The following is a 25686-nucleotide window of genomic DNA, read 5'->3' on the forward strand; positions in this document are numbered from 1 at the left end:
TCAGGAGGGGGTGGACACCAGAGATATCAAGGAGATAGCTTGGTGATTGAGTGCATGTCAAGTTTCTTTCTCAACCAGCTAAGGCAGGAAATGCCATTTGAAGAGCAGGTTTAGGAAAAAGGATGAAATGTAGCAAATTGTACATACTGAGCTCTGATACCTCTGGAACAGCCATCGGGGAGCTGTCCAGTAGGTACCTACCACAAGGGTTTGCCGGAGATGTAGATTTGGAAATAGTGAAAGCAATTGCAAGAAGCATCACAAGGGAATAAATAATGGAGGAGATGTGGAATTTTAAATTATTGCCTTACCTTGCTATAATTTAAATGGATTCTTGGTGTTTATGAAACACCTACTCCAGTTTCATACTCCGCACCAAAATTACATGATAACTTTACATGTTGTCATAGTTAAGGGTCCTGCCTCCTACATTACTGGAGTAATCATATTTTTTTATTAAAAAATTATTTAGCTACTAATTGTATTTCTCATTTTCGAAGGTACCTGAAACAGCTTAAAAGAAAACTGTGATTTTTCTTCTTACTTTAGAAAAAAATATTTTAGTGTTAGGTAACACTTTTCTCCTACTTTAGAGAAGAGCCCTCAATACTGGTCTCCTTTTACATAAGTAAGCCACTACGTAACTATCCAGAAGGGCAGAGAAAAACCGGTATCAGAAATAAAGTCTTACCAACAGATCAGCAGGGATGTCCATGGCTTCTAAGGATGATGCCAAACAGTCCTTCCCTTTTCCTGATGGGTCATCATCAGTCACTTAGAGTCCACCTGAGATAAGACATCCTGGAAATCCCTCCTCTCTGTTCACCCTCAACTTGTCAAACACCTCTTTCAATATTTTGACCCCATTTCTTGCCCTCTTCAGCTGTCCCCGTCCCCAGCCTGAAAGGAACAGTTGGGTCATCTAGATCCTGAGTCATCCTTCTGCCTTCTGAGCGAAGCACCTAGAAAACAAGACCTAGAAAACAAGATCTCAACATACCTGTTTCATGCTCGTACTGACCTTAAACCCCAACACCTGGGAGTCATTGTTTTACCAAATGTTCTCCGTTCCCTGTCTTACCTAAGATTCCCTCCCAAGGGAAGGGATTGGGTCAGGAAAAGAAATCCATCCTGTTGCCCGTCTGCATATGTCATTCTTGCAGAGTCCCAGTTCCATCCTCTCTGTACCTTGAACAAATGGAACCCAGCTGGACAGCATGGCAGTTTCATCAGTGGTCAGTGGTTCATACATAGTCTTCTGTTTCCCTGCATAGTAAGCTATGAGCATCTGGAGGGTACCCTCGTCTGTTTTTAAGGAATAATTGAGGACACCTTGAATGATGCTTGGATTTCTATGATGAGTGTTCCCCTGACCCAGAACAGCACTCCACCTTGCCTCTAACCCTTCTCCACAGTTAGAGAACTGCCTTGCCTAGGGAATTTGAACAAGCCGTATCATACCTGCCTGTTCCATTTCCCAGGATTTCACTTGACTCCTGTCAACTTGACTCATCAAAACTGATTGAACGAGTGGGTTATTCTCCATGAATGGATACTCACACTAAGCACATTCTCCAAAACTGACACCAAAACTCCAAAACTATGGTTTTAAAAATAGGCACAATGCAGACACGATAAGAGATTAGACATACTGAACACTAATAAAATGGACTCTTGAATTATGACTGCAAGTCAGACTACATGAGATATCCACAGTTGAGTCAGATATCATTTTTAAACAGTGTTCCCTAAAGTTGTAGACCCCGAACATATGAAGAAATGCAAGACCCTACTAAGTTAATTTCTGCATTTACGTATAAGACATGTAAAGACTATTAAAGAGTTGTCTTAGTCTGCTAGTCTGCTCAGGCTGCCACAACAAAATACTATAGATTGGGTGGCTTAAGCAAGATAAATTTATCTCCTCACAGTTCTGGAAGCTGAAAAGTCTAAGATCGTAGTTCCCACAGAGTCCAGTGTCTGGTGAGAGCTCTCTCCCTAGCCCGCAGACAGTGCCTTACTGTGTCACAAGCAATCTCTGTGCCTTTTCCTCTTTTATAAGGATACCAGTTCTATAGGTTTGAGCCTCCACCCTTATGACCTCATTTAACCAGAATCACCTCTTGTCAATACAGCCACCTGGGTGGATGGGTGGGGTCAGAAAAATTATGTATCTAATGAGGAGAGAGAAAAACAAATATAGCAACATGTTGACATCTGTTGAATCCAGATGGAGAGCATGTAGGTATCCATTGCATTATTTTTTTCAACTTCTCTATATGTTTGAAAATTTGTATAATACAAAGTTTGGGGAAAAAGCAAGTTGGGAAGAACTATTGTAATTCATCAAAAATTAATCTTCTTTATCAACAAGGCTTTCACTTTATAGTAAATGTTACTCTACTTGCTACCATAATGTAATAGAGTTCAGAGAGCTTCACACATCTCTGAAGCATTCTTTGAAAGATCAGAGGAAAGGATTAGAAGGGTGATATATGCCACAGCATTAAGTGAAATCGAGACCACTTATATTACTTTTATTTGTCTAGCAAACTACAGTTTAATCTCAGTAATCCACCTTTGTCTCACAATAAAAGCTTAATAAATTGGCAGCTGGAGAAAAATTCACTAACAATGTAAAAATAAGAACTCTACCTTTTCTGAAAAAATGACGTTGTCATTATTATATACAATTTTGTAAAATTTTCTAATTCCATTGTCAGATGCAATTCACACTGACAGAATGTAAGTTAATATACATTGTCAGGGATGACAAGCATTTTACTTTATTTCTTGTAAAGGAAGTTGCCAGTATGATTATTGGTTGCTAATTCCCTTTCAGAGTTGGTCTTTTTTTTCCATCTGAAATGCTCAAACCATAGACAGTAGGGGTCTGTTCTTTCTCAATGACCCTCCTTATCACATTCATTAGTGTGTGCTTCACTCTGAGTTATGCCTTCTCCTTTCTGGGTGTGCAGTCATTTATTTGAGTTACGTTTCCTAAGCTCCCTGTGGGCTTGTTATTTTCCTCATCACATTTTTCACTGCCTTCGCCAGGGCCTGTTACAGTATGCTGCAGGGCAGCAGTTCCAGTGCAGACGTGCTCAAGGCCTGGAAGCACAGATAACGAGCTCCACTCTACCTTTTATGCTCAGTGGAGCTCAATCAGCACTTAGAGACCTCCACACCAAGTGGGAGACCCCTTTCTCTGCTTGCCTACTGATTTGCTCAGGCATCTCTCATAGAGAAGGCAAGAAGCAAGTTTTAGAAGATTATAAGGCATTCATGCATTCTAAACATTTGTTAGGTATCTTCTGTGGGGCTGGTAGTGCACGAGGTACAAGCGATACAGGGAAGAATGAGACATGGTCTTAAAAGCTTAGTGTCTGAAAGTAAAGGATACAAATAAATGAGAACATAGAGCTGTATGAAAACATATTATGAATTTGTGTGAGGGTCCTAGCAGAGATACTCCTGTGCTGTGGGCTCAGAATCGGAGACAACTCTGTTTACCTTGCAGGGTTTGCTTGCTGTGGGTTTCCTCTGTGACCTCATTATACAATTTGCTACCTCTAGAGTTAGAGTTAAGGATTGTAGGCCTAGTGGGATCAGGGACACTGTAGTGGTTCAGCAAAAGCTTGCCTCCTTCCTGTGTACCCAGTGGTGGTTGTGGAATCCAGCAGAAGCAACCCCTAAATGGGTTTCAGTGAGAGGTAAGGAGGTAAAAAGCTTTCTCATCTAACACAGCTGCAATCTCCTAGCATATGAGTGAAGAGTCAAAAACCCTCTACCCTTGATTGATTTTCATCGTCAATTTGGAGGATATTCCTCATTCGAACTTTGAGTTATAGAGGCATAGCAATATCTCAGGTATAGGACTAAAAGGGACCACAATGAAATCATGAAAGTAAAAAAGCTTAGGACACTGTGTGACACATTTCAAGTGCTTAATGAATAATAGGCATTATCATTACCAGCTCTAATTTTATACTTGGGGAGCCAGAAAGCCTGAAAGGTAAATCCCTAAACCACCCAACTAACAAATGGCCTTTCTGTGACCCCCATTTGATTAATGTTTGTATACTCAGCATCTATAGCAGCATAGGCATATAATAGATATTTGTTGAAACATTTTTTTTAAACCAATGCCTTTTTGGTCAGATAGACCTGGATAGAAATCCCAATTCCAGAATCTTCTAGCCATGTAAACGAAGCAAGTTAACCACTTTGCATCATGATTTCCACACCTCTTGAAAGGGGCTAACAATTCTCACTACTTATTTCTCAGGCTCGAGGAGAAGCTTAGATGGGATGATGAACTTGAGCTCTTTGTGTCTCGTGTCCTGCACTTGAGAATGCAGTTCCGTGTCCTTAGCTTTTCCTGCTTTCTGTCAGTTTGCACACAACATGGTTTGCCACAAGAGGGCAATATTAAATGGAAATAGAAATCTATGCCTTAACTCCTCCTCACAAACCAAAATATTTATCTAAATTATACCAATTCATTCCTCTCTATATATCTATCCTCTTCCTTGTCAATGTAATTAGTTGATGAGGGCTCAGTGCTTAGAATTCTCTTCTTTCATCCTGTTCTTCAGAACCCTTTCATCATCATAAAATCTTAGCTCTAGAAGGGACTTTAGAAGTCATATTGTCACATGTACAAATTCCACTCTCTCTGGTTATTCATGCTCCCTTAGTTGGTGGTCTTGACTCACTGTTTCCAAGGCCCATCTATTAAGCTAACCCCTCCACTCCTGTGTTAATGCTACCATTCTCACCCCAGAGAGCACCTCAGCATGGAAAACTACGTCTATCTATGTTCATTCTAAAAAGAACATATGTCTGAGTTAACTAAGCTCAAATCTAAGAGTTACGGATTCCTACCTCATCCATGTTACCGCACAGTGTGTTTCCTTCCTTTGTTTAGTCTGCTTACTGGCTATCTCTTCCCCATCTCTTCATTTCTACACTACTCATGTGTAGTCCAAATTCCTTCTCCTCATCTCAGCCATTACCTTTTTGGATAATAAACAGTTGGAGGCAATACACTCATGCAATGTAATCTATGTTCTGTGTTCTTCCTTGGAAAGACTCCCATTTGTGAGCCCTGAACAAAGCAAAGCTTCTTTTTCAACCTAGGCTACATTTTGCATTTGTGTGTGTTTCATGATAACAATGGAAAGGAAGAAGGGAGAGTTGTATCCATTTGAGAGGGGCTATGCAATTTATAAGATCATTTTTTTTTTAGCTGCAAAAGACAATGTTAGCAAGTTCATAGATATGATATGTACACTTGCCCATCAAAGAATGCAATGCCATTCACTGACCACATGATGAGAAAACTGATGTTAGGAGCATTGTGTGGAACAAAATTAAAAAAAGAAAATGCTTTTAATAAAACAGAATAAACAATGCTATGATTTGAACTTTCTTTTTCTGCTAGCAGAAGTGTATCTTAGAAACTCCTGATTCAAAAATGTATGTAGGTTTAAATGGCTTAGAAAACAAATCTGATTCTTATATCTTCTTTGCTTCTCTTATTAATAATTAAATAATCTAAGTAAAATGAGCCAGACACAAAAGACAAATATTGCATAAGCCTACTTATATGAGGTACTTAGAGTAGTCAAATTCATAGAGACAGAAAATAGACTGGTGGGTACCAGGGACTGGGTGGGGGGAAGTAGGTATGGAAAGTTATAACTTAATGAATACAGAGCTTCTGTTTAGGAAGATGAAAAAAGTTCTGGAAATGGATAGTGGGAATGATTGTGCAATAGTGTGAATATACTTAATGTTACTGAATTGTACCTTTAAAAATGGTTAAAATGGTAAATTTTATATATATTTTATAGCAATAAAAATGTGTAAAAATATTGAATCATGTGTTTTGTTCATTAGGGTTCAATATTGCTTTTTGTAGATGTAAGGTTCAAATAGAACAATTATAATAATGTACTGTAATAAAAGTTATGTGAATGTGGTCTCTCTCTCTCTCAAAATATCTTATTATACTGCACACCCCCTTTCTCCTTTAACAATGTGAGATGATAAAATGCCAGTGTGCTGAGATGGAGTGAGGTGCCTGAGGTAGGCATAGCGTTAGGCTACTACTGGTTTTCTGACGACTGTCAAAGGTGGATTATCTGCTTCTGGACGGGGGCTGACTGTGGGTAACTGAAACTGGAATGCAAAACCTTGGATAAGGGGCAACTATTGTAGTAATGACCCAACAGTAACACTTATTGAGTACATATTAAGCACAGGCTTAAGTATCAGGTTATGATCTAGGTCAAGAAAAACATTTTAGGCAGATTTACAAACAGCTAATATTAATTTACTTTCCCCAACTCTTAAAGCCCCACACATCCCATTTCAGAATTAAGAAAACCTTAATTTCTCTTCATGCTAAAGAAAATGTCAGCCAATAATAATTGTAAAACTCACAATGCAGCTGAAAGGGCCACGTATTGTGAAGTGGAAATTTTGGGAGAGGCTACAGTTCAATCCATAAAAATTTCACATGAATAAAGCTTGCAGGTATAGACACTTTTATTTAGAAAGCCTATTCTCTTAGAAAGAGTCTGGTTCAATTATCATGATGGGGATAATAATCCATAAAAACAACAGTTCAAAACTGACTATAAATCTACCTCAAAGCAAAACCACTTCTGGTATCTCTCAAGTAGTTGAGTTAATGTAGCATAAGAGAAAGCTGGACTAGCAGGTATAATTAAAGCATGAATCACAGGGATCATTCGTGAGTAACCCTCAAAGCACCTTTAAGAGAAAGGTCCATTATAACAGACCAAAGTTTAGAGACTAAAGGGTGAAGGTTAAAAGGAAAAATCCTGATACTACGCACATGCAATGATGGGCCTGAGTGGAAACACATTATTATTAGTGCATTATAGTTGCAGCATGTGTGTGAGGCTCATAACAATAGCATATATGCCCCACGTGATATGAGTACTCTTTCTCTGTTTTCTAATCTGAGAACTGCCAGAGTCAGGTACTACATTGTGCTTTGTCTGATTTCCATATAAATAACGTTTCTGCCCACATCCTAGCAGACAGTAGTTACAAAACATGCAATTACATACATGAATGGTGAAATGGTGACCCGTATCTTAGAATCTAGAATAAATGTGTCCTGGCATGTAAGGCTTTTCAAGAAAAATGAAAATTGACCTCCAACATATTAAATGCTACTTACCAAAGACCATTGATGCATTTTGAAAGAATTAATCACAGGACTTTTATTTAATGAAAAACAGGAAGAGATTGTTATATTTTATTCTGTTTCATATTTCAGCAGTTGGCATTGGATTTAGTTGCTTGGAACAGGAACATGGCAAAGGTTGAAAGGAAATTACTTGTTGGCCTGACTGGTTCTGTGTCTTTCAGGCTATGTGATGAAGAGATGTAAAATCACCTCAGGTGAAAAATAACCCCACTGCTGCTTCTGTCACTCCATTAACTAGCAAATGACATTATTTCCCCCCATTCCACCCCACCCGACCTACCCAGATGAGGAGTATTTAAATGACAGACACAAATTAGACTCTTGGAGTTAAAATGAATAGAGTGGTGATTGGCCATTCTGCCAATATTTTGAGGTCTAATGATATAAATATGTAGATGGAAGGATTTTAAGTTCAATTTCTTGGCTCAGAAGAATTTAAATCAAAGCTGTCAAATATACTGTTTACATCATTTTATCCATCTTAGGTTTAAGGTTTATGTACTATTTTTAATATTCATGCGTACTTTTTTTTTTAAAACCATTTAAAACTAAAAGTCTTGAGTCTCTGAAACTTAATCGGGAAAAATGTAAAGCACATTAATGGAATTTTTCCCATGATCTGTAGAAGAGTTTTTTAACAGATGGTTCGAATGGACAAAGCAATGAAAACACAGAAATTAAAAGCAGATCCTTAAGAAAAATGACTGAGTTCTCAGAAATCCTATAGATGATGGCAGGACTAGATGTAAAGAGGCAGTTTCTGTTGCTGTCAAGGAGAACAGAAATTTATTAGGTGATTCTCTACTCGAAGAGGAGTAACTGCCCCTTAGTAGGAATTAGCTATTCATTTGGAACTCCAGCCAACTTCAACAACTGGAAAATCTCCACGCCTGTAGGGCAATTCCATCCAGGTGCCGACAAAAGTTACACTATTGTGATTCAAATAGGTGTTCTTGCAGGACTAGTAACACCCAAATCCGAGGTGCCTGTTTGGGTGTGGGGATGCTGTAAAATCTTGTCACATTTACGGCAACTTGGAAAAACAACAGCGCAAGGCCTATCTATGAAGGTTTTCGTTTTTTTAAATATAAAAACCCTGCCTTTCTTGGATCAACGCAGTGAGCGGGGGGAAAGACAGGGGAAACTTTTCAACCTGGAATTTACATGCGTTCGGTGGAGACGTGTGAAGGAAAGTCTAAACTAACGCGAGAAAGCAGCATCTCCTGAACAGCCTTCCACACGGTGATATCAAACTTGAGGGAAAGTTAACTTGGGTTTCTCTCCCAGACAATTCTAAGTAGTGGGTGGGGAGGAGGACCTGGAGAGCTTGGGTCCTTTTGCAGACTGGGGACCCCAGGGTGCCGTCCAGGGCTGGACGGAGCCAGCGGCGCAGGCCGGGCAGGGGGGCAGCCCGGACATCCCCGCGCCGGGAGAGGAGAGGCGGGGCGGGGCCGGGTGGGCACGCGGGAGAGGGGCGGCGGCGCGCGGGGAGCGCGGGGGCGGGGAGAGGGTCTCCGAGCCCGCGCCCGAGCGGCGAGCGCTCTGAGCCTGCGTCCGCCGAGGGGGAGGGTTTCCCCGGCCGGCCCGGAGTGGCTGCTGCGCGCCTCTGGCTCACGGCGCAAACGACTGTCAAGAGAGCCGGGGAACGGAGCTGCCGGAAGTCCGTGCGCGCCGCGGGAGAACTTTCCTGCTCCGGCGCGGCCCGGAGCCCCCGCCGCCCGTGCGCGCAGCAGGATGCGCGCTGAGCACAACGGCCGGAGCGGACCCTCGCCTCGGCCCAGCGCCCGTGTCTGCGCCCTCGCCGCTGGGGACGAGGACTGAGCTCGGAGGCGTCCGCGCGCCGCGGCGCGGTGGCCCGTTCCCTCCGCGCCGGCCTCTCATCCCCGCGTCGTCCCCGCGATAGCGCGTCCCCATCGCCGGCCGAGGGCGTCGGCTGTCCGCGCGCTGACCGCCGGCCGGGACGTGCCGCCTGCGGCTGGCAGCGCCTGTGCCATGGGGCTGCCTACGCTGGAGTTCAGCGACTCCTACTTGGACAGCCCGGATTTCAGGGAGCGCCTGCAGTGTCATGAGATTGAGCTGGAGCGAACCAACAAGTTCATCAAAGAGCTCATTAAGGATGGCTCTCTGCTCATCGGGGCGCTGAGGAGTAAGTGCGAGCAGCGGGGCCGGGGCGGAGGGCACCGGCATCCGGAGGGACCCGCCGCGCTGCGGGTCTCAGAGGTGGGACGGGGCGGACGGAGCTTCTTTTGTTTGAATGGGTTTGGGGACAAAAGCTGAAGAGCTCCCCTGCTGGTGGCCAACAAAGTTTGTTCTTAGGTGTCTTTACTTACACGTCTACGAAAGAGAAAGTCAATCAGTCATCTTTTTGTATAACGCTCCTAGAAAAATGTTGGTCTGTCCTTGCAATTTCACTGTGTCTAGTTTGAACACTTAAACAAGAAGTCCTTAAGGATAAAATGAAGCTAGTTTATTTAGCGATATTCAAAGAAAATGATTTTCTAGGTACATCAGGGACTCTTGATTGGGCATAATCATTCAGTTGGCTTTAAAAAAATACATATGTAGTTTTGCCATTTGGTAAAATGACCAAAGACGGCACGGCACCAGTGGATTTTTATCTCTCTCCAAGTTCTTTTGTGCTCTTAACTTTTGGTTTGCACTGTAAATCTGTTGGCGTTGGGATGAAAGTTCAGTGGCTAAAGGTCAGTCAGAATTTGATCAACAGAAAGTAAAGACTGCCTTTAGGGGCTTTTCCCACCTCCTTTCCCACACACCTCTTGGTTGATTATCTTTACTCCTTGTGTAATCTGTATCTTCACTTTCAGTTATTTAGACCTAGTCTTAGTACTAGAACCTACACTTTGTATTACCGAGAACTGAGTGGCTAAATGATAAGGGTTAATTTGTGACTTTTCCCAGAATGTATTTGCATCTTAATAGAGGCTTCTGAGTGTTTTAGCTCCTGATAGGAAACTCTGGAATTTCTGGCCTCTGATGACTGGGTGAGTGAGGTACTTTCACAGGGTGGAGAAACGTTCAGGTGATGTAGCAGGACACATGTAGCAGGGTGATCCCAGGATAAATGTAGGGGAAGCATCATTGTATATGTCAAGTGCAAGGTCAGTAAGAACGTGATAGGGATGTGTCTGTGTCTGAAACTGAAATATTAGCATCTGATTTGTATTTTGAAGTACGTATTAATGGTGAGGGTGGAGCTTAGCAAAATGTGTTGGAATTTGTGTGCTCCCAAATCCTTTTATATTTCAGCCATCCCAAATGCTAAAACATCTACTTGTCACTTGTGTTACTTAACCAGGGTAAGGAAACGTTTTATGCCCACATTCACTTAATTTCAGAATTTGAGGCTACTGCTGATAGCAGTATTCCTTGATTTTTGAAAAAATATAGTTCATCTGAAGTTCTTTCCAGCCTATGTGTACATAAATATGAAATCTCCTGGTTAGCAAATCCTGGCTGAGGTCTCAGGACTAGCCTCTGCACCTTAGAGAGCTTGATGCCTCTTTAAAACGAGTTCCTTATCTCAGAGTGCAAAATGCCAAGCTGCATCTTGCTGGAGCTGCCAGGTGGTTTACAAATGACGTTTTCTGCTCATTCTGCTGGAGTTAATTTTAGTGTTTGAAAATTCGAAAGCACTTACATAGTTGTGATAAAAGCCCAGAAATGTACATTATTTTACTAGCAATATTATGGAATTTATTATGATTTTTAAATCTAGCCTTGTGAAAATTCCCATCCTTGTAGGTTTGTTCTTCCACTCAAGAAATCTTGAGGTAAAATTTTTTGAATGTATAGACTCTTGCCTCATTAATTTGGCCTTCTGCACTTAAATATACAGCCTGCTATCTTTCTAGGATTTTTCGGTTTGTGATGAGAGTACATTACTTGTACTAACATTTGATTATTCTTTCACTGTGGAAGGAAAATGTTTTATTCTTTTTTTAAAGATTTCCCAGCATCAACTGCCAAATGGGAGAGATTTGGAGCAGAGGAACCTTTGAAGTCACATGACATGGCGTTGCTTTCTATTTCCCACCAAGTCACCTCTGTCCCTTGGGGAGTATGTTCTGAGTTTAGGCTGCAGCTGCTAAATGCCTGCCCTCTGAAGCTGCTCCCACAGGAAGTAGGAGAGTGTCTAAAGGACTTGGAACCTGCTTACTTTTATTCCAGATTCCCCAGTCCTGCCCCTTTGTACTATTTTAACTTTTTGCCCAAGGAAGCATTCACCTTCCCCAATTTTAAACTATACATTTCCATTCTCTATACCTACTGTTTCCATAAGTGTATCCATTATCCATTTCAGTTTTATTTTTAGCACTTTGCTGTTATTTATATTAATAATTACTGGTTTCTTAATATATAACCTTCCTGAGTGGCAATCATTGGTGCCCTTCTAAGCATCTTATATTTTTTCCATCCTAGTTAATAACTATTCTAGTGGGAGTTTTGGCATGTAAGACATACATGACTATTCTAGTAGGAGTCACATATGCTCCTTGATCTTTGGTTCAGAATGTAAGTTTCTTTAATAGAGTAGCTGGAAAGGTCTTTATCAATGAAGACCTTGACTAGATTATTTCAATTTTAAATAATATATGTAAGATTCTTAACATTGTTAAAATGAATTATTGCATTGCAAATTCACATCCTCTCTGAGAAAATGGATGACAATTATAAGCGTACTGACAGAGACCTGAATTTAAATTCTGGTGTTGTCAAATGCAGTGTGGTAAGTGGCAAGTAACTTACTTCGCCTCTCTGGATCTTACTTTTCCTGTAAAATGAGGGAACGGCTATTAAAAACATTAAACTCAGTTTGTTCATTTGGTTCCATGTCATATAGATATTTGGTGAGTGCTACTTGAGATGATTTGATACTGGTGAATTGACTATCAGTTCATGCTGTATGACTGAAAATCCCATCTTTTTCATCAGTTGTTATTCTGTGGACTTTGCTCCTTTAACAGATGCCTGTCTTAAAATTTGAGTAGATAAATCAGAGGCTAGTTTTACTAATTAATTTTCTGCTTCAATGGATCATTTCAAGAAACATTTCAAAGTGGCTTTTGTATATAATAATCCTTTATCTTTTCTTTTTACTTTTGAATTCAAAGAACCATCTTTAAGTAGAGCTTTACACTTGTAAGAATCAACAAACATCCCCTCCCCACCCCAAAATAAAGATAGACAGAAATGTAAGTGTCCACATTGCATCGAGTTGATAGGGTGGGGAGAGCCTGTCAACATCCTTTACTCGCCTTACCCTGCAGCTCTTGGCCATTCTCCCTTTCCTATCACCGGCTCCTTCGCTTATTGCCTTAAGGCAGAATTGGCCACCTATTTACTCTGCCTTTAGGATAGTGTTCTCAAACTTGGGTGTCTGGGCTTCTTTTAAAGGAAAGAAAAAGTGGACTCTAAAGGTTTAATTATTTATTGGTAGTTAAGTAAATATATACAAGCATGAAAATATAATTCTTATGCTTATTAGTACACACCTTAAAAGCAAATGAGTTTACAAGTTAAAAATAAATAAATCTGTGAAACCAATAAAAAACTTGCCAACTATGTTTAATTAGTCCAGTGGGTAATGTTATTTTGCTGAAAGAAATTTCCTCTTATATAAAGATGGCTGATAATACCTTGTGTGTTCTATGGTTCATTTTCTCACTGTTTTTCCCAGTTGCAGCTGCAGTTCTTCAAAATCTCCTTGCCCTATTGATGGTCTCCTCTCTATCATGAACTTCATTTACTTATTAGTCTTATTGCCTCTGTGGTTAAAGCAGTAGTTTCCTGGCACTAGTGATCTACACAAATAAGGGCACCTATGTGAGTGGTACAAGTTTTTTGCTTGTAAGTTGGTGCAAAAAATGCAGTTAAGACATTAGGAAGAGGGAAACACACACTTTTCTTCAAGACTTTCTTAAATGTCTCTCCTCAGTGTCCACAGACCTCAGTTTGTGGAACACTGCTGTGGCGCACTCGTGATCTCGGGTTTAAGTAACCCCACTGTGCTCCATATACTCACTGTAGCCTGGTTTCACTAGGTGTTCCACTGTAAGCCCGTCTCTCTTTTGTGTGAATGTTTGGGGCCCACTTTACTTCCAGAATTTTTGGTGGTACAGGGGAGGAGTTAAATAAAAGGGAGGAAAAAAAGACAAGAAATTTGAGACTTTTTATTGTTACTGTCATCCTTCGGTTTTTATGAGTACTGCTATTTTAGGCTATTTTTGGTATTTAAATTTGCTTGTAGGTTTTATTTAGTTGAAGATTCTCGTTCTCCGGGTGAGAGCTGATTCACTGCTGCTTATTCACCTAAGGTGTCTTGCTTGTTTAGCTGGGCAGCCTAATCAAAGGTGTAGAGCCATTCATTTGGTTCTTACAGTCATTAGAATTTGAGTTAAATGAGCAGGAGTAACTATCTTTTAAATGAACTGTAGTTAACTTTAGGAACTGGTAGATTAAGAATGTAGCACTTTAAGATTCTGCTTCAGAGACATGTTACAAGTAAAAGCAGTTATATTTGTGTTAATTTAAATGGGAATTTTAGCACTCATCAAGGAATTAATTTGGGCTGGCTAGTTACTTCCATTTATCTCTCTTCTGAATGTTTAATGTGAGTGTAATAGGTGCCCTTAAACACTGCCTGTATTTCCATTGAATTTCCTTTTTCAGCAGGTAGTGATTGAGAGGTTGTCCTCTTTGAAAGCCAGGAAAACTTTTTTGGGAGAATAGAAAATGGTCCTGTTTAGTGGAGGAGGATGGCTTAGCGCTGATCACCTCTTTGCCTGCCGTCTGTGACAGTTACAACCAGGGTACTCGGAGAAGGCAGAAAACTCGGGGGACCACTGAGGTTTCAAGTCGCTGAAAGCCGCTTTAACAAACACCTTTCAATTATTAACATTTTGTAGAGTATAATGTTAATTGTGGTAATGATGAAGCTTCAGCATTCCTGAGATTATAAAGAAAAAAATAATAGTAAAGCCCACATTCTGTAATGCTTTGGCGTCAAGTGCAATTTTATTCAAATAATGAATAAATAGAGAACGGCAGACCTTTAGGTTTGTAAAGAGAAATATTAGATGAAAGGAATCAGACTGTTAAGCTGCATTTGGTAAATACGCAACAATGGTGTGTTTGTGGTGGGCGGGTAAGGAAGGGGGAAGGAATGCAGAGTTAGTCAGTCTTGAATCTCTTTCATGAATATTGTTTCTTGCCAGAGCTGTGATGGCCACTTACTCTGGTCCAAGCCGTCCCTACCGTCCAGAGGGTAACTTCTGTCATTGCGGCCTTCCAGACAGGAGCCCCCCAGCCTCCTCACAGCCTCACCTGCTGCCCAATGGGTCCAGCGGGCCTCTGAGCCAGTTTTCCTTCTCCCTCCAGCCCGCTGAGCCTCTGCCCAGCATTGAGTGATCCTTACAGTGTATCCCCCAATGGATCCAGCCTCATCAGCCGAGGTCTTGCTACCTGTTTCTTGCTGACTTTCATCCTGAAAATTAAAACCTGTTGCTGAGCACCTGGCTCTCCAGTGCATAAAATCCATGCTGCATCTTCTGCAGCTGCCATATTCGAGTTGTATGGCTGGCTTTCGTGTCAGCGTAGTGACTTCCACAATATTTGTTCATCTTAATGGCCCTTGACACAAAGGAAAAGGGACAGATGATTACAGGACAGTTAATAGAAGTTTAGTTATTTGAACAGTTTTGTTTTTGGCTAGGTGGGTTTAAACTTTGGCCTGGGCATTTCTGGTAATGTGAGTCCTTTTCTGTAGGATCACATCTAAGTGAAATGCTTCATGAATTAGAATATGCCGATGTTCATATCTGCCGTACTCTGGTTGTTTTTCAAAATCAAGAATCCAGTTATAATGCTAGAGAAAGTGTTAGGACAAAACACATGTCTGTCACTGTGGGAAAGATGAGCTTCCTTCAGCAAAAGTGAATTATGGTAGTAACATACCTTACGGTCGCTGGTAATCTGCCAGTTTTCCCTCCTTTCCCTTTTTTGCAGAGGTGTGCTGAATAAAAGGAGGAAAAAAAATAAACCTTAATTCCTAGGATTTTGAGTATTTCCCTTGAGAGTAATTTTTCTAATCCTGAATTTTACCTGAAACATGATGGGAAAAGACTAGGATAAAACTAATCTCTTTGTAGATTACTTTATATTAATTATTGAGATCATATAGTTATGATTTTTAGATTCTATGATCAAAGTCTCCTTTCCTAATTGTATCTTAAAAATGCCAAAACATGACTTTTTTTGTTGTTTTTGGTTTATCTGATTTGGGAGATAACTGAGTGTAGTGTGGAGGGTTTTGTCTTTTGTGAAGGATAGGGAAACTTCCTGGGTTGGTTCTCAATGTCAGGTGGTATTAAAAAAAAACAAAAACGGAAAAATTTTGGAAAAATTGCCCCTGCATTTAGGATTCTCCCCGAACCTTGGCTTTACCCTGGGAAAAAGTGGATAGACACAGAATGACCCCTTTCATTTGGAAGTCAGACACATTTCTCAGTAGTGGAATTTTTATGATACTTCCTTATGCAAATCTAAAAAGCCATACTGCCTGCTAGTTAATGAAAGGCATACCGAATAGTATTCCCCTGTGTGTAAACATATTCTGGAGCTTATCCAGATGAAAGACTCGGCTTCAGTTCTCTCTTTTGTGCACCAGAAAAATGATGATTTAATTTAGGAAACTGCTATGTGGTTGTGTGTGGAGGTGAGTGATAAGCTGCTAATGGAAATGAGTGTTCTGTGCAGTGTATTATCCATTCCCAAGTGTAAATTGATTTTACTTTGCCCTGGTGAGAATTTCCTCTTCTTCATTTATTTAATTTCCTTTAAAAAAAAATTGTCTGAATGGAAGATAATGGCCAAAAAAGGAGTGGGGTGCACGGATGGTTGTGGAGGAAGGCCAAGCAAGGAGAAGCAAATGGAAATGCATTGTGAAAACCATTTAAATGTGGTTTTGAAACATGTGTCAGACTTTGTGTGCCTTTGATGGAAAAGTTAGTGTGTGACACTGGAGAATCAAGGGAAGAAGAGCCTAGCTTTTCGATTTAAAAGTTGGTTGTGGTAAATTTGGGGGAGTTGGTTCCCATTAAGGATTATCAACATAAGAGAGGGGTGACTCTTTTAGAGGCACACGGTTTGGGGGAGATTTGGGAAAGCTGTGTACTCATGAAAAAATGAGGTCATCCTAGGGGGTAGTTGGAAGGGACTTGGAAAGGCTTGTCCTGACTGCTTGCCAGTCCCGGTTTTCCTGAGGTGACCCTTGCTGACATTCCTTCCTCTGGATCCCAAGTCCAGCCCCTCTTTCCTCAATATCAGAGGCTGCTGAGTTCCTCTCCCCTCTTCAGTCATTTCCTCTGTCCTTCTCTTCAGTGTTGGTTGCGCACAGGGAACCCTTCTTAGTCCTTTTACTGTTTGCTCTTCTTGTGTGATAGCATCTGCCCCCAGGGCTCGGGCCTCATTTTCACCAGAGGCACTGCAAGTTACCACCTGGGTGTGCCTCAGGCCCCTCTGACTCAGTGTGTCACACAGAGGTCCTCCTTCTCCTCCAGCTTGTTCTCTGTTCTCACTCATTCAGGTAGATCCCCTCCCTCCTGGTCATAGTACAGAGAAGTATCTGAGTCCTCACCTTGTTTCCTTCTACTCTGGTTCGTAAGCTGGAGTGTTTCACTGCTAGTGTTTGGTTAGTCCTGCAGTTCTGTGCCCTAAAATGTCTTAAATTTTATTTTCTCTGCCTGCATTCATACTCCGTGTTTGCAATATATATATATACATCTATGTTTATATATTTTATATATATATTTTTTCATAGCTTAAAGCAACCAAAATTCATTTTCTCACAGTTCTGGAGGCCAGAAGTCCAAAGACAAGCTGTTGGCAGGGCCCTTCTCTGTGAAGGCTCTAGGGGAGGATCTTTTCCTGCCTCTTCTAGCTTCTGGTGGTAGTGATCCAAGATGTTCCTTGGCTGGTAGATGTATCACTCCAATTAATCTTTTGAATATAAACTTCTAAGTGCCAAGGATATCTGTATTCAAATCAGCTCTGACCACATCATGGATGCTTAGTAATTGCTGAACATCAACCAGTTCACATTTTATAATTTCAGTAAGAAAAGTATGATATGGAGGAAGATTTTGAATATTTGTGGAGCAAAAGAGCCATGGAATGGGGGCTACAAGTTTGCTTTTTAATGCTGTTTCCAACAGGCTTCATGGGCTCTGGCCTAGGCATACTGACTTTAAAATGGGGTGATCCATGGGGCAGCAGGCAGACTTAGAACTTTATTCTAGTCCTTTGCCTCCACTAACTAGTAGCATGGGTACAGGTCACTTTCCTCAGATCCTGTATTTTCATCAAAAGTAGGAATAATGTTCACCTTATATTCTTTGTAGGATTTTTGTATGGGCCAATGGAAAGGTTGTATAATGACATAAAACTGTGACATTATTTATTTTAATTTCCTTTACACAGGATCATTGTAATCCTAATAATTTCAGCTTTTTTCAAGGCATTAACAGGTTCCTGTCAATGTTATTATTGTATGCAAGGGAAACAAAATTAATGAGTTGGAAATGCTTCAGTTAAATATTAAAGCATGCTCTTGTTTGTCCCCCAAATTAAATTTCTTTGATAGGAAATGACTGTAAGATGTGGCATAGTTTTGAGTTAGCCTTTTTCTTTTAAACAAATTAATATTTATTGTGATTTGGGAAACAAGAAAGCATTAGGTTTGCATTTAGGAATTATGAACAGGCAGTACAGATACTGAAACTTTACGGACATGTCTGCTGTTGCTTTAGTTCTGCTGGCTCAGGCCAGTGGCCTATAAAAGTCATTAAAAATGATGATCTCAGCTTGCACATCTCAGAGGTGAAATAGATAGTCGGGCAATTTCACAAAATATAACAGGCCTAGCTGCAGAGGAGAGATCTTTTTTCCACATTAATTGCTTGCTGTACAGAAGACAGACAGTGGCTTAGCAAAGCACTTTCCTAGGTGTTTCTTATATTGCCCAGATGTTTTGCAAATGTATTTATGTTTGAGGTCAGATCGTCTTAGCGGTTATTGGTTAAAAAAGAAAATAATGAGATTGGTAGGGCATTGCTGGAGGGTCTGAGAGCAGAGAATTATGGGGAAAAGGTTTAATTAAGAATTGAAAGGGAAGATTCGGTTGGTTCAGTAAGAAAATTGAATTGAGCTTGTTAGCTGGTTGATCTAGGAAAGGTGGTGTGGATTGAAGTGGTGTCTGAATCGCCAGGAGAGGATGTTCGGATGGTACCCTAAAGACAAAACAGAGTATTAAAAAAAAAAGTAATTTCTTGAAGAGGACCTATGAATTTTAGGGGCAGTCTTTCCTGGGGATAGGATAAGTAGGGAATAATGAACAGGAAGTCTGGTCTTGGGACAGTTTGGAATATAAAGCAAGGGCTGGGAAGGCCAGCCTTGGGGTTAATGAAAGACAGTATGGATCTTTAATAATAAGAAAGGAAATCCAGACCCTTAAAAATGCTGAACAAAGAGTAGCAGGGAATGAGTGAGAGCTTCCGGATTTGTCACCCAAGAAAATGGGCGCATTTTCTTCCCATTATTGCCTTGATGCCTCCAGCTGCTCTCCCAGGAACTAGAGTTCTATGGATATTTGTGGCTGGCTGAGTGTGATGGTCTGCGACACCCACTGTGAGGATTGAGAGAAGATGAAACAGTCGCAGAATCAAGACATCAGGTGCAAGGTGCTCTTGTCACTTCAAGTCCTTAGGTTCCGGCTTAAACTTACTTGTTTCTTGTTTGAAATTGTAATTGTATTTATATGAAATTGTTTTGTATTTCTGTTGGCAGATAAATTAATTCAAGCTAATCCCAATTTATCCAAGTAATCTGAATGTTAAATATGGCTGAAAGACACAGATTTTTCGTTAGCTAAGCGTAGTGTTATCATTCACATACGTGCAGTGCTAATAAAGTTTAATCTTTAATCATTAGAACATCTTAATATTGACAGCAGTCAACGTGGTGTAGTGGAAAGAAACCGGGCTTTAGAATCGGAGCAGCACTTTTCAATCCCAGTTCTGCCCCTTACGAGTTAAAGCTACATGGCTGTGAGCAAGTGACTTGGCTTCTTTTTGTGGCTTCCCTTGTCTATAATTTGGGGGTAATATTTATTTCATATGAATATTTGCAAAACTAAATAAGATAACACATGAAAAGTATCTAGTCCCATGTATGGAACTGAATATTAAATATTAATCGTCTATCTCATTTCTAGTTAATATTGAGAGTAGGCAGTGAAATTAGACCAGAGTTATAAATAACCACCACCACCATACTTTATTCAAAAGAGGATATAAGGTGGATTCCCTAAGCAAAATCTTTACCGTACCCTGACAAATGCACCGTGTATGCAGAGGGAGCACTCTATTTGATATTGATAGGAGAGCTGTAGACCCTGTGTCATTGCTTGGTGTCATGAATGTGGCTTGCAATGAGAGTGAAGCATTGCTTCTGTGGAGCAAAATAAAATTACATGGAGGTGATGGTTGCACAATAAAATGTCCCTTTAGGGACATTTCCATATCTGAGATTTTATGATTTAGTAAAAAACATGTTGTTTATCATGTTTTATTTTGATAATTTGATTATTTGCCTGTTTTTCTCTTCAGCAGTGACAATGAAATGTAATAACTCAAATAGGAGAGATATTGCTAAGAAAGTGAGATTATACAAATGATTTATGCTGTTTCCTTTTTATAACAAAGCATGGCATGTGTTAGTTTCAGGATGCTATTTCATGTTGATTTGAACTGTATGGGAATGTGTTCTTTTAAAATGCTGTTAATTTTTAAGCAACATTATTGAGTTATATAGTTCACTACCATTAAATTCATCCTTTCAAAGTGTAGAATTCACTGGCTTTTCATGTTTACAGAGTTGTGCAATCATCAACACCATGTAATTTTATTTTTCTAAAAAATCTTTTTCAGTTTTATTGAGACATAATTGACAAAATGGTAAGATATTTAGTGTGTGTGCTTCATGGTGATTTGATATATATACACACTGTGAAAGGACTCTTGACAGTTAATACATCCGTCACCTCACATATTCATCTTTTTTTTTTTTTTGAGAGAAGATTTAAGTTCGACTTCTAGCAAATTTCAATTATGTAATACAGTGTTATCAACTAGAGTCACTATGTTTCATGTTAGATTCTCACACCTTATTCATCTTATAGCGGAAGTTTGTGCCCTTTTACCAACCTTTCCCTATTCCTTCTACCTCCCAGCACCTGGCAGGCACCAATCTGTTCTTTATTTGATGAATTTGACTTTTTTTTTGAAGATTCTGTAGATAGGTGATACCATGAAATCTTTCCCTTCTCAGTCTGGCTTATTCCACTAAGCATAATGCCCTCATGGTTCATCCATATTCTCGCAAGTGGCAGATCTTATTCTTTCTCATGGCTGAATAATACTTCTTTGTGTTTATCTGTCATATCTTTTTATTTATTCATCTGTTGATGATGTAGGTTATTTCCATATCTTGGCTATTGTGCATAATGCTGTGATAGATATGGGAGTGCAGGTATCTCTTTGATATCCTGTTTTCATTTTCTTTGGATATAAACCCAGAAGTGGGATTGCTGGATCATATGGTTGCTGTAGTTTTAATTTTTCTAGGAACCTCCATCGTGTTTTCCATAGTGGCTGTGCCAGCCGTAGATTTCCATCAGCAGTTTGCAAGGGTTCCCTTTTCTTCATGTCCTTGTCAACACTTGTTACCTCTTGTCTCCTTAATGTTAGTCATTCCAACAAGTGTGAGGTGGTAGCTGATTGTGGTATTGATTTGCATCTCCCTGATGATTAGTAATGGTGAATATCTTTTTATGTACCAGATGGCCATTTTATGTACGTATTCCTTGGAAAAGGTCTTTTCAGGTCCTCTGCCCATTTTTAAATCAGATAGGTTAGTTTTTTTTTTTTGCTTTTGAGTTGTATGATTCTTTTATATATTTTGGAACCACTATCTAATTTAGAAAAGTTTCATTTCCATAAAAGAAATCCCGTACCCATTAGCTGTCATGCCGCATTCTCTCTGTTCCCCAGCCCCTGTCAACTGTTACCAAAATACTTTCTGTTTCTATAGATTTGCCTGTTCTGGACCTTTTGTATAAATGGGAATCATACTGTCTGTGGCCTTCTGTGACTTAACTTCTTCCACTTAGCATGTTTTCAAGGTTCATCTGCATTATAGCATGTTTTGGTTTATTTCTTTTTATTGCCAAATATTCATTTTTATAGATATGCCACCACTTTTTATTTATCCATTTATGAGTTGATGGACATATTAGTTGTTTCTTTTTTTTTTTTCTTTTGCTAGTATAGATAGTGCTACCAACATTTGTGTACCTGTTTTTGTGTGGAAATACGTTTTCATTCTCTTGGTTAGATCCCTAGGTATAGATTGTTGTGTCATATGGTGACTCTGTGTTGGAACTCACCTTTACAAATAGAAACTGATAAGGTTTATAAACATTTACACTACATATATTTTTTTATGTTGGAAAGCAGTATAGCTTCCCATAACAAATTCACATATGATCTTTCTATTTGTTGGAGAAAACAGAATCACTTGGTGGATATTTAAGTAGGAAACATTTCCTCTTTCTTTTAATTTTTGTTACAGATAATTAAGTATTTAAATATCTTAGATTGCAAATACAGGACAATAGCAATTTTTATTTATGTGCAAAGAGTGGCAAGAGGAGTGGAGAGGAGAAAACAAAAGGTGTCCAGGAGAGATGTGGGGCAGAGAGAGAGAGAGTGGAACATTTGCTCACATAGTCATTCAGTGTATTTATTTAGCATTTGGTGTATGTCAGGCATTGTCCTAGGCTTTGGAAATACAGAACAGAGGCTCAGCTATTCTGGGTTTACATTTAATGGGGGCATGCTGCTAATATGTGGTGTGTATGTTGTTTCTGTTTAGTTTTAAGACTTGGTAGGTACCATGTGTGCCCTTTATTTCTTCTAGGCTGTTTTTTTTTTTTTGTTTCAGAGTACCTTGTACATACCTCCTTTATAGCAGTCAACACAGCATAGGGATCTCATATGAGAACATGAATATCCATTCTTTATTCACTCATATCTATTCAGGAAACCCTTAGGGATCACCTACTGCACTTCAGGCACTGTACTGGGTATGGGGTGTGTGTGTGTGTGTGTGTGTGTGTGTGTGTGTGTGTGTGTGTGTGTGTGCTCTATAAGTCACTCTTCTTTGTCAGCTCTGGTTTCCTCATTTTTACAATGGGGATAATAATATTAAAATACCTCCTGTTGAGCTGTACCATGCCTGGTACAAAGGAATCAGCAAATAGTCGATACTATAATCACACTATCATCTTTTAACAGAAAAAAATGAGGTAATCTCAGTATCAAACATGTTTTAAGTGGGAAACATTTTCTGTGCCTGTCTGTGATGATAAACTTTATTCATTTCACCTTCCAGGACTACATGAACACACTTAACAATATAAATACAATCACAATATAAAGCATGCCATTTGCATATGTTTAAACCATTACATTAAATATTTTCCTTATTCTATATGTTTTTTATTATTAGTATATTTATGGCTAAAAATCCTCAGATTGAAGGTGATACTGTTTTTAAGTCATTTAAAGTAGTCTACATATGAAATGTAAGTGAAGCCAGAGTGGGTTACGTTTTGAGTAAAGAAACATCTGCAGTTTGCTGCAGTTCACCGAAAGGAAACTGGATCATGTATCAGCTATGTGATCGAATAAGACTTTCATCTTTTAAAGTATTTTTCCTGCCTAAAATCTGCATTCATCTGTTTTTCTGACATGAAGCCTGTGGTATATACAATGTGACACAGAGTTTGGGGAGCCCCAGCACATTCTGTTACTGGAGTACAGCTGCAGCATCTGCGGAACTTCACTGGGAATCAGAAACAACTACTTCTAAACTTCTTCAAGCTCACACGTTTAGATTCTTGTTTTTTCTTGACCTAGACAGTTTAGTTCTTGCCTGTGTCTTTTTTAGCCCTAAATTATTAGCTTTTTGGAATTATAAATCACTTTATCTTTTATGTATTATAAACACTGAGCTTTTTAATGGAGTTACTTATTAAATTAGTCAGAGAGGAAAAACTTGTCCTTTAGGGCATCTTTCGGCTTTGGACTCTTTCTGACCAGTTCCATTTACCTCTGCTGTTCCAGTCCCCTCACATGTGTGTCTCAGGTTCCTCTAAACTGTGGTCCATGTCTCTTTCTTCATGTCTAGTACTCTGTCAGGTTCATATTTATTGCCAGCTAACTATCGAATACATTGGTTATTTTGAGTTTGTGAAAATTAAACACTGAAATAATCTAAAATTCAGAACTACAGTGACCACTTATCAAACCCAAAGGACATGTGGCCACCCTTTTGCTGGACTGCTTTGTATGTGGCCCTTCCCACCACTCTGCTTCCTAAGGCTTGTTCTCTCTTGGCTTCTGTGAAGCCATGTTCTCTTACCAATCTTTTCATCCACTTCCAACGTTTTCTTCTGAGTCTTTTAGACTTCCTTTACATTTTCTTTCCTCTTGAATGTGGGTGTTCATATTGTCCAATGAGAGCCTTTTCTCAATAGATATAAGTTGGTAATGACTCTTTATCCACAACCAAATGGTTAGTACCAAAAGATAAGTGGGGGGGAAAAGTTAGAAAGTCAATAGATAAGTGAGCACTATACACAGGACAGTCGGTTAGCCAAAGAATAAATACAGCTGTTAATGTTTACCAGGAGTCAGAGAAATACAAATTAGTTAAGAGTAGGCTATCCATTTTTTTTTATCTATTAGACAAAATATTTTTAAATGTCTTTTGTTAATTAGGGTATACTAAGACCTTTTTTTTTCATTGTGCTGATATAGCACTTAAATTACTAATATGTTTCAAGAACCTTAAAGGGTTGATACCCACTTGATAGAGTGATCCTAATTATGGTACATTTTCTACAGCAGGTAATATTGGTTTCCTATCCAGCATCTGTGACATTTCATCTTTTCTCTAAGAACACTGAGTTTGTTCAGGAGCACAGCTCATCCCCTAAATCAAGGGTCAGTCCTGATTGGTTGAATTGTGACTCATTCCCCTTGCTGGTGACCCAGTTCTAACTTGTTACCAGGGTCTTTAGTTTTTCTCTGAAATTTAGTAACCAACAGCGCCCCCATGAGTTTGTAATGGTCCTGCATGCATTTGGGAACTGTGGTTCCATCCCTTCTAAATAAATACTAATTGAAATTGATTTATAATAGAAAATAACTAGAAATGATTTAACTAAGTAAATTTTAACAGTAATTACTAATCTAGTCAATTAAACATAACTCTTATGATATAAATCTGCTTTAGAGAAAAGTAGGGTATTTGTGTATGTGCTTTTGTCATTCTATGATGGAAAAATATGCCTATGAAAAAGCTTACTTAGTAAGATCGAACAAAAAAGTGCTGTGTGTAAATGCCCTAGGGTGGTGATAGTAGAGAGATTCCACATCCCTTCCATCCACATCCCGAAGTAGTGGGGGAAAGGAAGTTAGTGAGAACCCAGCAGGAGGCATTGGAGAGGAAGTCCTGTGACTTGGGCTTTGTAACTGATTCCAGGCATGCTCACGTTTTCCAGCGCAGAGTGGGGCTGGCGGTGGGTGGAGTGGGAGGCCACGAGCCCTCAGGCTCCAGCCAGTTATGGAAAACTGATGAGGTAGAAACTCAGATAGTCTTTGTAGTCTTTACTCTTTTAACTACATTTCTTTTCAACCCATTAACACATTTCTGTAAATCATTTGCTAGTGACTTACTTAATTTGTAATCTTCACATTCTTTCTCCTGTGTGATTTCCCACTCTCCAATTTATGGCTATGTAATTTGTTTCTTAGAGGAGTCCAGTTATCTTAGAGCAGTTTCTTTTTAGTCCTTTAAAAATGAGATATCGAGGCTGTCATTAAATATACATATCAAGGTCTCAGCTGTTTTGTGATAAAGCACACCATTTTCATGGAAAAACTAACTATACACCATTTTTGTTCAAATATAACTAGTATTAAAAACCATAAGGGTCCTCCTGGAAAGCAGATTTCGGTTCTAAAGATGTTGAAAATGTATTTCTGGTAAGGGTTTAAGCACAGAACCTATGGTGAGCATGATTTCTTTTGTAATGTTTTATAAGCTTCGCAGAAGCTAATCTAGTTTCTGTGAAAATCTCTTGCAGGAAAATATGACCTTATTACTTTAGAGGTAACAGATATTGAGACAGATGGGTCAGGGTTAAGAGGAGAAAGCTTGAGACTCAGACAGACATCATGAAATTAGAGTTCTACCATCTGGTAAGATTTGGCATCAGACCAACCAGGGAATAG

General features: G+C 39.5%; 1 protein-coding gene across 3 annotated transcripts in view; it reads left to right on the top strand.

Moving 5' to 3' along the window:
- Positions 1–9240: 9240 nt before the first annotated feature.
- ARHGAP42 (Rho GTPase activating protein 42) overlaps positions 9241–25686 on the top strand; it is a 264527-nt gene continuing 248081 nt past the window's right edge. For all 3 annotated transcript variants that reach the window (XM_036902815.2, XM_057490759.1, XM_036902817.2), the window contains exon 1: positions 9241–9395. In XM_036902815.2, the coding sequence (XP_036758710.1) occupies positions 9242–9395 (154 nt within the window). In that variant the 5' untranslated portion in view covers position 9241. The remainder of the gene's footprint in view (positions 9396–25686) is intronic.

The sequence above is a fragment of the Manis pentadactyla genome, chromosome 13 (genome assembly GCF_030020395.1).
Source record: "Manis pentadactyla isolate mManPen7 chromosome 13, mManPen7.hap1, whole genome shotgun sequence".
Lineage (NCBI taxonomy): Eukaryota > Metazoa > Chordata > Mammalia > Pholidota > Manidae > Manis > Manis pentadactyla.